At 44.6% G+C, this 12,436-nt stretch overlaps 1 protein-coding gene across 2 annotated transcripts in view; it reads right to left on the minus strand.

Annotated features, from left to right (window-relative positions):
* Nucleotides 1-742: 742 nt before the first annotated feature.
* Nucleotides 743-12,436, minus strand: part of LOC124711907 — a 50,517-nt gene continuing 38,823 nt past the window's right edge. For both annotated transcript variants that reach the window (XM_047242160.1, XM_047242159.1), the window contains exon 6: nucleotides 743-1,199. In XM_047242160.1, the coding sequence (XP_047098116.1) occupies nucleotides 922-1,199 (278 nt within the window). In that variant the 3' untranslated portion in view covers nucleotides 743-921. The remainder of the gene's footprint in view (nucleotides 1,200-12,436) is intronic.

Below are 12,436 nucleotides of genomic sequence, written 5' to 3' on the forward strand. Positions count from 1 at the left end.
GGAAGCCTCGGAAGACAGACATGTCTGCCGCACTCAGTGTTAGTTAAGACTTTATTAGCAATGTATGGTTATTTGGACATATAGTTGAGGACAGTGTAATATTAATTACGGAAATATGCAGTTCATTAATTTGTTGAAGAATAGAAATAATTTGGGACTCTAAAAGGATTGTAACTGTGCGGTTTCTCATGTTCTGCCAATATAAAGCGAGTGGCCTCTCGTATAAACAAACTGATTGGAAATTTAATCATTTCTAAAATAACAGTTCCTCGCAAAGAGTTTCTTACACCCTCAAGATTACGGATTCACGACCTACGTGCTATTTACTGCGCAGGGGACAACAACTGTAGAAGACTGCAGGTTGATGAACTTTTATTAGAACTTACGCATTCCATTCTGGGCGGTGGAAGCAAATAGGCACCTCGCGTGTACTGCAATCTTAGTACAATTGAGATCAGTGACACGTCATCTGTGGAAACACAGAGGAGCTGTGAAAGAGAGAAATATTTTTGAGGGAAAGGGGATTTATCGTATGTACGTAAATATATCACCGTATCACTTCTCCCTCCCTCTCCCTCTTTTTCAATTTGCTTAGCTGCCGCAAGAATTCTATGCTACAGGCTTGTGACACTTTGTTGAGCGATGGGATCAGTAGTGAAGTTCAATGGGTCTTCAAAGTCCATGGCTGCCTCTGATAGAATGACAGTGTCATCAACAAATCTTATTATTTTTATTTCTGCACTTTACCTTACAAGAGGAAAATAAAACAGCTTTATGTCATAGGTGGAAAATAAAACAGCAATTACAGGAAAGCACACAGAATCAAATTTACAAACTTTAAAATTGGGAACACAGTAATGAATGAAATAAAATTTGGGCTCAGAACAATTTTCTAAAGTTGATCTCTGAAGCAATGATAAGTTAAGCGATTGGTAACCAGCCCGCAAATTTATCAGGCTGCGAAAGCACCGGCTGGCTAGGGGAGGCTTCGCGCTTCGCCAGCACGCAGAGCTGAGTCTTGCCGCGGACAGAGTAGACGAACTGAGCGCCGTCGGAAAGAGAAGAACCAGAGTAGCCAGGGGAGTCCACGCAGGCGGCGGGAGGCGTTTCCAGCACGAGAACGCTTCCCACAGGCCGCAGAGTTGCCCCCATCTCTCTGGAGGACTTCTCCAGCATCTCGTGTAGCCTAGCCTCCGCATCTGCCGGAAAGTAGGTGTCATTAGTCCGACGCGAGCAACAACTGTGTCATTGCTGAAATGTAAGCAAAATTCACAAGATGCATCTTCATCAAAAGCTGCGAGCGTCTTTCTAAAAGGTACAGAACGTCCTGCTCTGGCGAGCGCTGCACCTCCGACCGTGTGTCGTACAGCTCCCTAATAACAGCCGCGTGGTCTTGGGCGCCTTGTCACGGTTCGCTCGGCTCCCCCCCCCCCCCCCTCCCCCCAATCGGAGGTTCGAGTCCTCCCTCGGGAATGTGTGTGTGTGTGTGTGTGTTGTCCTTAGCGTAAGTTAATGTTAGATTAAGTAGTGTGTAAGCTTAGGGGCCGATGACCTTAGCAGTTTGGTCCCATAGGAACTTACCACCACATAACCATTGGCGCCTGTATGACGTGGGTCCCTAAAACAATCTATTACCCTGTCATAGAACTTTGTCAGATAACTCTTATAAAGAAGGTTTTATTGAACTTTTGGCGGTGTAGTGCGGTACTTTTATCATATCTTTTATAAAAATTAGAGCGCTATACTAGCTTTTATATAAGGTTGTAAAGGTATTTGACGGTGTTATACGTGTCTAACATCACTGTTAATCTGTGTGAATCCATGTGTCACAAAATTAACGATACTGTCAAGTATAAAGTTCGTATTGTAATACGATTTCCTAATAAAAATAAACAAACAAATAAAAATTCAAATAACGCCCTATCGAAATTCACAGACAGATAATCGAAGCATATGAAAATGTGATGAATGAAGCTTCAGTATGAAAATGGTTCATCATCTTTAATGGCGAACGTACGAATATTCGCGATGAAGAATGATATGGCTGACTTTCAACTGTATATCGCAAATTATTTGCTTCGGTAATTTATGTGGGATGTTATAATAAGAAACGACCAATTTGTGTGCTTGAGGGGTGAGCCGAATCAACCTGGGTAATGTTATCTCAAGAAGATTGAATACGAAAGATTCTGAAGCCAAATTTATCGTTTTACATACCAAAAGTAAGGGTAAGGCAAATCTACTCACTATTTTCGTTATGCAGATCTTTAGTGAACACTATTTTCTCATGAAACTGATTGAAGGAATGAAAGGGTTATCTATTGCTTAGCCGGCCGGAGTGGCCGAGCCGTTCTAGGCGCTACAGTCTGGAACCGCGCGACCGATACGGTCGCAGGTTCGAATCCTGCCTCGGGCATGGATGTGTGTGATGTCCTTAGGTTAGTTAGGTTTAAGCAGTTCTAAGTTCTAGGGGAGTGATGACCTCAGAAGTTAAGTCGCATAGTGCTCAGAGCCATTGGAATTTTCTGATGCTTCATAAGTACTTTCGAATACAAAAATTATATTATCAACGTACCGAGCATTGAAGCTAATGCTACTTTTTAGCTCAGAATTACTCTTGAAGAAATCTTCTTCAAATTGTTGAAATGGCTCTGAGCACTATGGGACTTAACATCTGAGGTCATCACTCCCCTAGAACTTAAACCTAACTAACCTAAGGATATCACACACATCCATACCCGAGGCAGGATTCGAATCTGTGACCGTAGTAGTCGCGCGGTGCCGGACTGAAGCCCCTAGAACCGCTCGGCCACCACGGCCGGCTATAAATCTTCTTCGTGGGAATTTATGAACATGTCAGCTAAAATTCCGGCTAGGGGCCTACCCTTGTCCAAGCCAAAAAGGCTGCACATATAATTTATTGTTAAACTTAAAGTAATTGTGTTTAAGACATTGGTCTTTTTCGTCCTAATACACATCATGACTCGGTTACTCCGTTATCCCCGAAGAATTACTGGGTAGAGAGAAATTTGGTTATAAACTGTTACCAGTAATAATGGCTACGAACCGTCATTAGCAGACCGGATATTGAACAATAAAACCGCTAAAAAATGTTCCACTCTATGAGATTATAAACTGGTAAGGAAGGTAAAGAAGGAGTAAATTTTTTTCCCATATAGTTCCCAGGAAACATTTTTAATAAGGTAAACTGCCGACTTACTAAGAAATATAGCTGTAAAGTTTCGTTCTCTAATAACAACAGTCTTGGAAAAGGTGTAAGTCGGGCCACAAAGGGTAACAACGAACCATTTTCTCACTCTGGCATCTATACAGTGTGGTGATAAAAGTCATGGGTTAGCGATATGCACATATACAGATGGCGACAGTATTAAGTACGTAAGGTATAAAACGGCAGAACATTGGCGGAGCTATCAATTGTACTCAGGTGATACATGTGAAAAAGTTTCCGACGTGATTATGGTCTCACGGCGGGAAACAGACTTTGAACACGGAATACTACACTCCTGGAAATTGAAATAAGAACACCGTGAATTCATTGTCCCAGGAAGGGGAAACTTTATTGACACATCCCTGGGGTCAGATACATCACATGATCACACTGACAGAACCACAGGCACATAGACACAGGCAACAGAGCATGCACAATGTCGGCACTAGTACAGTGTATATCCACCTTTCGCAGCAATGCAGGCTGCTATTCTCCCATGGAGACGATCGTAGAGATGCTGGATGTAGTCCTGTGGAACGGCTTGCCATGCCATTTCCACCTGGCGCCTCAGTTGGACCAGCGTTCGTGCTGGACGTGCAGACCGCGTGAGACGACGCTTCATCCAGTCCCAAACATGCTCAATGGGGGACAGATCCGGAGATCTTGCTGGCCAGGGTAGTTGACTTACACCTTCTAGAGCACGTTGGGTGGCACGGGATACATGCGGACGTGCATTGTCCTGTTGGAACAGCAAGTTCCCTTGCCGGTCTAGGAATGGTAGAACGATGGGTTCGATGACGGTTTGGATGTACCGTGCACTATTCAGTGTCCCCTCGACGATCACCAGTGGTGTACGGCCAGTGTAGGAGATCGCTCCCCACACCATGATGCCGGGTGTTGGCCCTGTGTGCCTCGGTCGTATGCAGTCCTGATTGTGGCGCTCACCTGCACGGCGCCAAACACGCATACGACCATCATTGGCACCAAGGCAGAAGCGACTCTCATCGCTGAAGACGACACGTCTCCATTCGTCCCTCCATTCACGCCTGTCGCGACACCACTGGAGGCGGGCTGCACGATGTTGGGGCGTGAGCGGAAGACGGCCTAACGGTGTGCGGGACCGTAGCCCAGCTTCATGGAGACGGCTGCGAATGGTCCTCGCCGATACCCCAGGAGCAACAGTGTCCCTAATTTGCTGGGAAGTGGCGGTGCGGTCCCCTACGGCACTGCGTAGGATCCTACGGTCTTGGCGTGCATCCGTGCGTCGCTGCGGTCCGGTCCCAGGTCGACGGGCACGTGCACCTTCCGCCGACCACTGGCGACAACATCGATGTACTGTGGAGACCTCACGCCCCACGTGTTGAGCAATTCGGCGGTACGTCCACCCGGCCTCCCGCATGCCCACTATACGCCCTCGCTCAAAGTCCGTCAACTGCACATACGGTTCACGTCCACGCTGTCGCGGCATGCTACCAGTGTTAAAGACTGCGATGGAGCTCCGTATGCCACGGCAAACTGGCTGACACTGACGGCGGCGGTGCACAAATGCTGCGCAGCTAGCGCCATTCGACGGCCAACACCGCGGTTCCTGGTGTGTCCGCTGTGCCGTGCGTGTGATCATTGCTTGTCCAGCCCTCTCGCAGTGTCCGGAGCAAGGATGGTGGGTCTGACACACCGGTGTCAATGTGTTCTTTTTTCCATTTCCAGGAGTGTAGTTGGAGCTAGACACATGGGACACTCCATTTTGGAAATCGATAGAGAATTCAATATTCTCAGATCCACGTTGTCAAGCGTGTGCCAAGATCACCAAATTTCGGTCATTATCTCTTACCGCGGACAACGCAGTGGCCGACGGTCATCACTTAACAATCTAGAGCAGAGGCGTTTGTGTGGAGTTGTCAGTGCTAACAGACGAGCAACCCTGAGTGAAATAATCGCAGAAATCATTGAGAGACGTACGACGGCGATATCCGTTAGGACAGCGGGGCGAAATTTGGTGTTAATGGGTTATGGCAGCAGACGACGGACACGAGTGCCTTTGCTAACAGCACTCATTGTCTGCAGCGACTTTCTTGGGATCGTGGTATTATTGGTTGGATCTTAGACGACTGGAAGACCGTAGCCTGAGCAGATAAGTCCCGATTTCACCTGGTAAGAGCTGATGGTAGGGTATGAGTATGGCATAGACCCTATAGATCCATGGACCCAACAAGCCACTGTGCAAGCTGATGGTGGATCTATAATGCCTTGGGCTGTGTTTACACGGAATGGATTGGGCCCTCTGGTTCAATTGAACCGATCATTAACTGGAAATGGTTATGTTCGGCTACCTGGAGACCATTGGCATCCTTTCATGGACTTCATCTACATCTACATCTATACTCCGCGAGCCACCTTACGGTGTGTGGCGGAGGGTACTTATTGTACCACTATCTGATCCCCCCTTTCCTGTTCCATTCACGAATTGTGCGTGGGAAGAACGACTGCTTGTAAGTCTCCGTATTTGCTCTAATTTCTCGGATCTTTTCGTTGTGATCATTACGCGAGATATATGTGGGTGGTAGTAATATGTTGCCCATCTCTTCCCGGAATGTGCTCTCTCGTAATTTCGATAATAAACCTCTCCGTATTGCGTAACGCCTTTCTTGAAGTGTCCGCCACTGGAGCTTGTTCAGCATCTCCGTAACGCTCTCGCGCTGACTAAATGTCCCCATGACGAATCGCGCTGCTTTTCGCTGGATCATGTCTATCTCTTCTATTAATCCAACCTGGTAAGGGTCCCATACTGATGAGCAATACTCAAGAATCGGACGAACAAGCGTTTTTTAAGCTACTTCTTTCGTCGATGAGTCACATTTTCTTAGAATTCTTCCTATGAATCTCAACCTGGCGCCTGCTTTTCCCACTATTTGTTTTATGTGATCATTCCACTTCAGATCGCTCCGGATAGTAACTCCTAAGTATTTTACGGTCGTTACCGCTTCCAATGATTTACCACCTATAGCATAATCGTACTGGAATGGATTTCTGCCCCTATGTATGCGCATTATATTACATTTATCTACGTTTAGGGAAAGCTGCCAGCTGTCGCACCATGCATTAATCCTCTGCAGGTCCTCCTGGAGTACGTACGAGTCTTCTGATGTTGCTACTTTCTTGTAGACAACCGTGTCATCTGCAAATAGCCTCACGGAGCTACCGATGTTGTCAACTAAGTCATTTATGTATATTGTAAACAATAAAGGTCCTATCACGCTTCCCTGCGGTACTCCCGAAATTACCTCTACATCTGCAGATTTTGAACCGTTAAGAATGACATGTTGTGTTCTTTCTTCTAGGAAATCCTGAATCCAATCACAAACCTGGTCCGCTATTCCGTAAGCTCGTATTTTTTTCACTAAACGTAAGTGCGGAACCGTATCAAATGCCTTCCTGAAGTCCAGGAATACGGCATCAATCTGCTCGCCAGTGTCTACGGCACTGTGAATTTCTTGGGCAAATAGGGCGAGCTGAGTTTCACATGATCTCTGTTTGCGGAATCCATGTTGGTTATGATGAAGGAGATTTGTATTATCTAAGAACGTCATAATACGAGAACACGAAACATGTTCCATTATTCTACAACAGATTGACGTAAGCGAAATAGGCCTATAATTATTCGCATCTGATTTATGACCCAAATAACGATGGAATTTTATATGAATGACAACGCGCCATGTCATTTGGCCACAACTGTTCTCAATTAGTTTGAAGAACGTTCTGGAAAATTCGAGAGAATGATCTAGCCATCCAGATCGCCCGACATGAATCGCATCGAACATTTATGAGATGTAATCGGGAGGTCAGTTCGTGCACAAATCCTGCACCAGCAACAGTTCCGCAATTTGGACCTCTATGGAGGCAGCATAGTTAAGTATTTCTGCAGGGGACTTCCATCGAGTAGTTGAGTCCATGCCATGTCGAGTTGCTGCACTGGGAAAAAGAGATCCCACACGATATTAGGAGATATCCCATGACGTATCAGCATAGTGTAAAATAAGGTATAATGATTGTCTCTGTTTCTGTATAGAACAGACAGGAAGAGCAGTCAGAGGTAGATTCAAAGAACATTTATTGGGTAAAGCACGTGGTAACGTTCGTGGCTCTACTTATGCCATCTCACACAATGTGCACACTCCCCTACTAAATTGGAAAACGCGGTTGTTGTGCATAGGAAAGAGAATTATATTAGATTGCATTTGCTGGAGGAATATCAAATATTTAGGCATAAACCCAGTTATAGATTCTTTATTATAAACGATCAATTACAGCTTAAAGAAGGAAATATTTTCGATAGATTTCGGCCTGTTTGTAAATTGACATAGCAGCTACATCGGGTGTTCCTCACAGTTTCGACATGTTATTTTTCAATACGCACTGTGTCGTTATATTACTTTAATGTGTGTCGTAGTTTTGTTCACCATTTGCATAAATCTAAATGATTTCATAATTTATTTTTTTAAATTTTTGTTATGTTAGTGATTCTGTAATGTTACTTAATGTAGTTTTATTAACATGACAGGTGTCCTTTGTGGCAGACCCGCTTCTTATGTGAGCTCCAGCTGTTGTAAGTTTCCTGTTGGCTTGTCACTTCTGCCCCGTTAGTTGTCTGTTTGTCTGTATGATCCACGTCTACCTTAGGTTTTATAAGGGGAGTTCAAAAAGAAACGAGCCGGAGGCATAATTACAGAACCCAGTACCTGTATCTTATAAGTACTGACTCTGGCTGTTGAGACACTTGTCACACTGTGACACAAGGCGGTGAATGGCTGTCTCATAAAATTTCTGGGGCTGCGATGTTAGCCAGTTCCGCAAGTACAGCTGGACGTCGTCGTACGAGGTGAAACGTTTGCTCCTCGCAGTCTTTTTAAGGGGACCAAAAACGACGTAATCACAGGGAGAGAGAGAGGTCCGGACTGTATGGAGGGTGGCCGAGAGCCTCCCATTTGAATTTCTGCAGGAGTGCCTCGACTGTGTTGGCCGTACTGGCCGTATGAGGCATTGCATTGTCGTGGCTCAGAATGCCCCCACGGATGAGACTGATTGATTTGATCGCTTGGCGAAGGGTGGTCAAGGTTTGCGAGTAACGTTGGGCATTCACTGTTGCCCTGTGCTGCAGGAAGTGAATCAGAAGGGGTCGAAGAAGAACGCCAGCATAACCTTTTCTGCACTTGTGTGGGTGGCCTTGGCTTTTTTTGGTGGTGGTGGTGATCCTGGATGCTTCCACTGGAGACTTTGTCCTTTTTATTCTGGTTCGATGTGATGACACCATGACTCATCTCCAGCCGCCACTCGTGCCAGGAACGCACTCCCTTCCCGAGCATAGCGCTGCAGATGAGCAAGACAGTGGGCCATTCGACATGCTTCCTGGTGTGGTTGAAGACTGTGGGGCACCCGTTGAGCACACACTTCGTGCATGTGCAGTCGTTCTTCATGATGGTGTGGACGCTTCCGGCGCTCAATCCGATCATGGCGGCTGTGGCTTTCACTGTCACTCGGCGGTCCTGGGTAATTAGTGCATCCACCAGCTGGACGATGTCATCGGTAGTGCAATGCGGTACTCCCGACAGTGCATCATCGGCTAACGACACCCTTCCTTCCCTGGAGCGCTTGTGTTACGCCTTGTCCCTTGTAAGGACATTCGTCGATTAATGTCCGTTCCGCTGTCAGAAAACGAACAACACCTCTTTGCTCTTCTGTTGATGCCCCTGTGTCACTGTCTGCAATGCGACTGGCAGCATTGGACGATTGATGCACTCTGCTGCTAGCTCTGTATAGTCACGTGACGAGCACGCGAGCCCTTTAGCGACGGGCTGTGAATTTTCACGCTGTGGCCGGAACCACATCTCGTTACACACGCCACGATATTACCCTCCTGTCACCGGTTTGCTCATTCCAGACTCCGGCTCGTTTCTTTTTGCACGCCTCTTGTACAAGGATCATTTTCCTGTTGACTGAGCTTTATGACTTCGTTTCTCTCCTCTGACAATGTGTAACACGTAAGCTGATCTTATACTTCCAATGTACGTAATTTTTTAATGTTTCTCTTTTCTGCACGTATGACTTCCATGTAATGGTTGTAATGTATCCTATTTCTATGTATTATTACGTCCTCTGAGGAAGACAGGTTCACATTTGTCGAAACTTAAGTAAAGGATTGAATAAACATTTGACGTGTAACTCGATGGCTGTATTATTCCCATTGTATCCATAAAGGTAGAGTGTTTTTCTGGGGCAGTTTTGGGTGCTGAATGGGTAATATTCAGTCATGTACAATTTTGACACAAAATGAGAATTTCGGCGAGCTACGCAAAATGTACATCTACATCTGTATGGATGCACTGCAGATCACACTTAAGTGCCTGACAGAGGGTCCATCGAATCACCTTTACAATAATTCTCTGTTATTCCACCCTCGAGCAGTGCTCGGAAAAAGCGAATACATCTGTCTTTCCGTGGAAGCTCTAATCTCCCTTATTTTACTGTGATGATCGTTTTCCCCTTTGTAAGACAGCGTCAACAAAATATTTTCGAATTCGGAGGAGAAAGTTGGTCTTGGGAATTTCTTGAGAAGATCCCGCCGTAAGGAAAAATGCGCTGTTTTGAATTATATCCACCCCAAATCCTAGGTCATGTCCCTGACACTGTCTCCCCTATTTCTCGATAATACCAAACATACTAATTTTCTTTTAACTTTCTCGATATACTCCTTTAATCCTATCTGGGATCCCACACCGCGAAGCAGCACTCCAAAACAGGACGGACAAGCATGGTGTAGGCAATCTCTTTAGTGCATATGTTGCTTCTACTAAACCATCTGACAATAAGTCGCAGTCTTCGGTTCGCCTTCCCCACCACAGTTTCTATGTATTCTTTTTAGATTAAGGTGTTCGTAATTGTAATTCCTAGGTATTTAGTTGAATTTACGGCCTTTAGATTTGATTGATTTATATTGTAAGCGAAGTTTAATGGATTCCTTTTAAGACTTAATATGGATGACCTCACACTCTCCATTTTTAGGGTCAATTTTCGCACCGTTCACATATCTTCTCTAAATTGTTTTGCAATTTGTTTTGATCTTCTGATAACTTCACTTGGCGATAAAAGATAGCGTCATTTGCAGACAACTTAAGACGGCTGCCCAGATTGTCTCCTAAATCATTTATATAGACAAGAAACGGCAAAGAACCTGTAACATTAGCTTGGGCAACGACAGAAATCACTTCTGTTTAAATCGATGATTTTCTATCAGTTACTACGAACTGCGACTTCTCTGACAGCTGTTCTTCATCCGAATTCTTCGTCTTCTTTGATGAAAGAGTTTCGGAAGGCTGCATTTAGTAACTCCGCTTTAGCAGCACTGTCGTCGATAGCATTTCCATTGCTATCGCGCAGAGAAGGCAATGATTGTGTCTTGCCGCTAGCATACTTTATATACGACCAGAATCGCTTTAGATTTTCTGCCAGGTTTTGGGACAAAATTTCGTTGTGGAAACTATTATCAGCGTCTCGCAAATTGTATCAATTTAATCTATATAATGACGCCAGTATTGTTTTGTGAATGTTTGCAATGGGACCTACCACAAAAAAAAATGTTTCATTGTAACGTCTATTATATTGCCACCTATATATTACCGTGATAGTGTAATTTCAAGGTCTATGTTTGCTTTACACATAACTTTCCTCGTAAACTTCAGCAACGGCTGATAAGTCACCTGGCTCTTTGCCAACGTCATGTCTTCAAGAGGGTGTATTAATTATTCTGACCGCTTCTGTTACATCTGTGGCAAACATCTAACGAAAACGCAGCAGCGGACAATTTCATACGTTTTCAAAGAAGCATATTTTACGTACTTTGGCGTAAAGATTGAGAATCGGGGCAAGTTGTAGGCCCCACATTGAATGTGTTCGAGTTGTGAGGAAGGAAAACCAATAGGGATATCTGTTATCCAATCTTTGATTCTGCGTTACGTCCTGTGCCTCACGGATCTGACGTTTCTGTATCTCTTCCGCCTGATAATTTCGATGAAGTGCTTCCATTTTCTGCTACTGAGACGGATGAGAGTTCTGACGAGGATATAAAGTGAGCCGCAATAGTTTTCACCATCCGAATTGAACGATATGACCAGAGACCTGGCACTCCTAAAAGATGTAGCACAGCTGTTAGCCTCTAGGCTATAGGAAAAGGACATGGTTGGCTTTGGAACTTTTTTTCTGTTGATTCAGAAGCAGAAAAACAGATTTTCTTCCTTACTTTTTTCATGACGATGATCTTATGTATTGTTGAAAATTGGTACAAATATACTTCCATACCTGATGAATATTCAACACATTTGAAAGCGAAGTGTGATTCTTTGGCCTTCATCCTGGTCAAACTTAAGTATAGGAATTGACTATTTGTGGGGATTTCAAACAAGTCTCTGTCATCCTTGGTCAGGATGGTGGCTGTGCCAAATACGTCTGCTTCCAATAGCAATGGGGCGGCCTTGCAAAGGACAAGCACTGATATTAGAGAATCTTGCCAATTAGTACGGCAAACGTTGAAGAGAATAGAGTACTGTTCGATTCCTTGGCGGATTCCAAAAAATATCTTCTGCCTCGACTTCTCACAAAATTTTATGCTATGAAATTATAAACGTCCTACCAAAAGATGGTGACGCTTTCAAATAAATGATGAGTGAATTATCGCAGCTATCAGAAGCTAAGATGAAATAAGAGGTTTTCGTTGGGTCTGACGATCAGAAACTAATTAACGAAGATAAAATGGATTAAATTTAAAGACCATGTTAGATATGCTTTAAACAGAGATGAAGTTTTCTCGGGTCGTCAGCCGGGTCAAGGTGTCGTTCTGCGGCAACGTTTCGATAAGTTTACTACTCATCACCTTCAGGCCTGTCGAAACGTTGCCGCAGAACGACACTTTGACTCAATTGACAACCCGAGAAGACTTCATCATCGGGATTCACCAAGAAAGCCTGCATTCCCATATATTCCTTAAAGAAATTGACACAAGTTTTCTCGGCAACTGCAAAGATCTTCATTACAAGAGCATAGAAACGTGGTGGTTAATTTCAAAGTAATGGATGCCTCAGTGAGCTTTAAGCTGCATATTCTGAACTCCAGCGTCAACTGCTTTCCTGAAAATCATGGTGTTATGAGTGGGGGACA

Source organism: Schistocerca piceifrons, chromosome 8, assembly GCF_021461385.2.
Source record: "Schistocerca piceifrons isolate TAMUIC-IGC-003096 chromosome 8, iqSchPice1.1, whole genome shotgun sequence".
In the NCBI taxonomy this organism is placed as follows: domain Eukaryota; kingdom Metazoa; phylum Arthropoda; class Insecta; order Orthoptera; family Acrididae; genus Schistocerca; species Schistocerca piceifrons.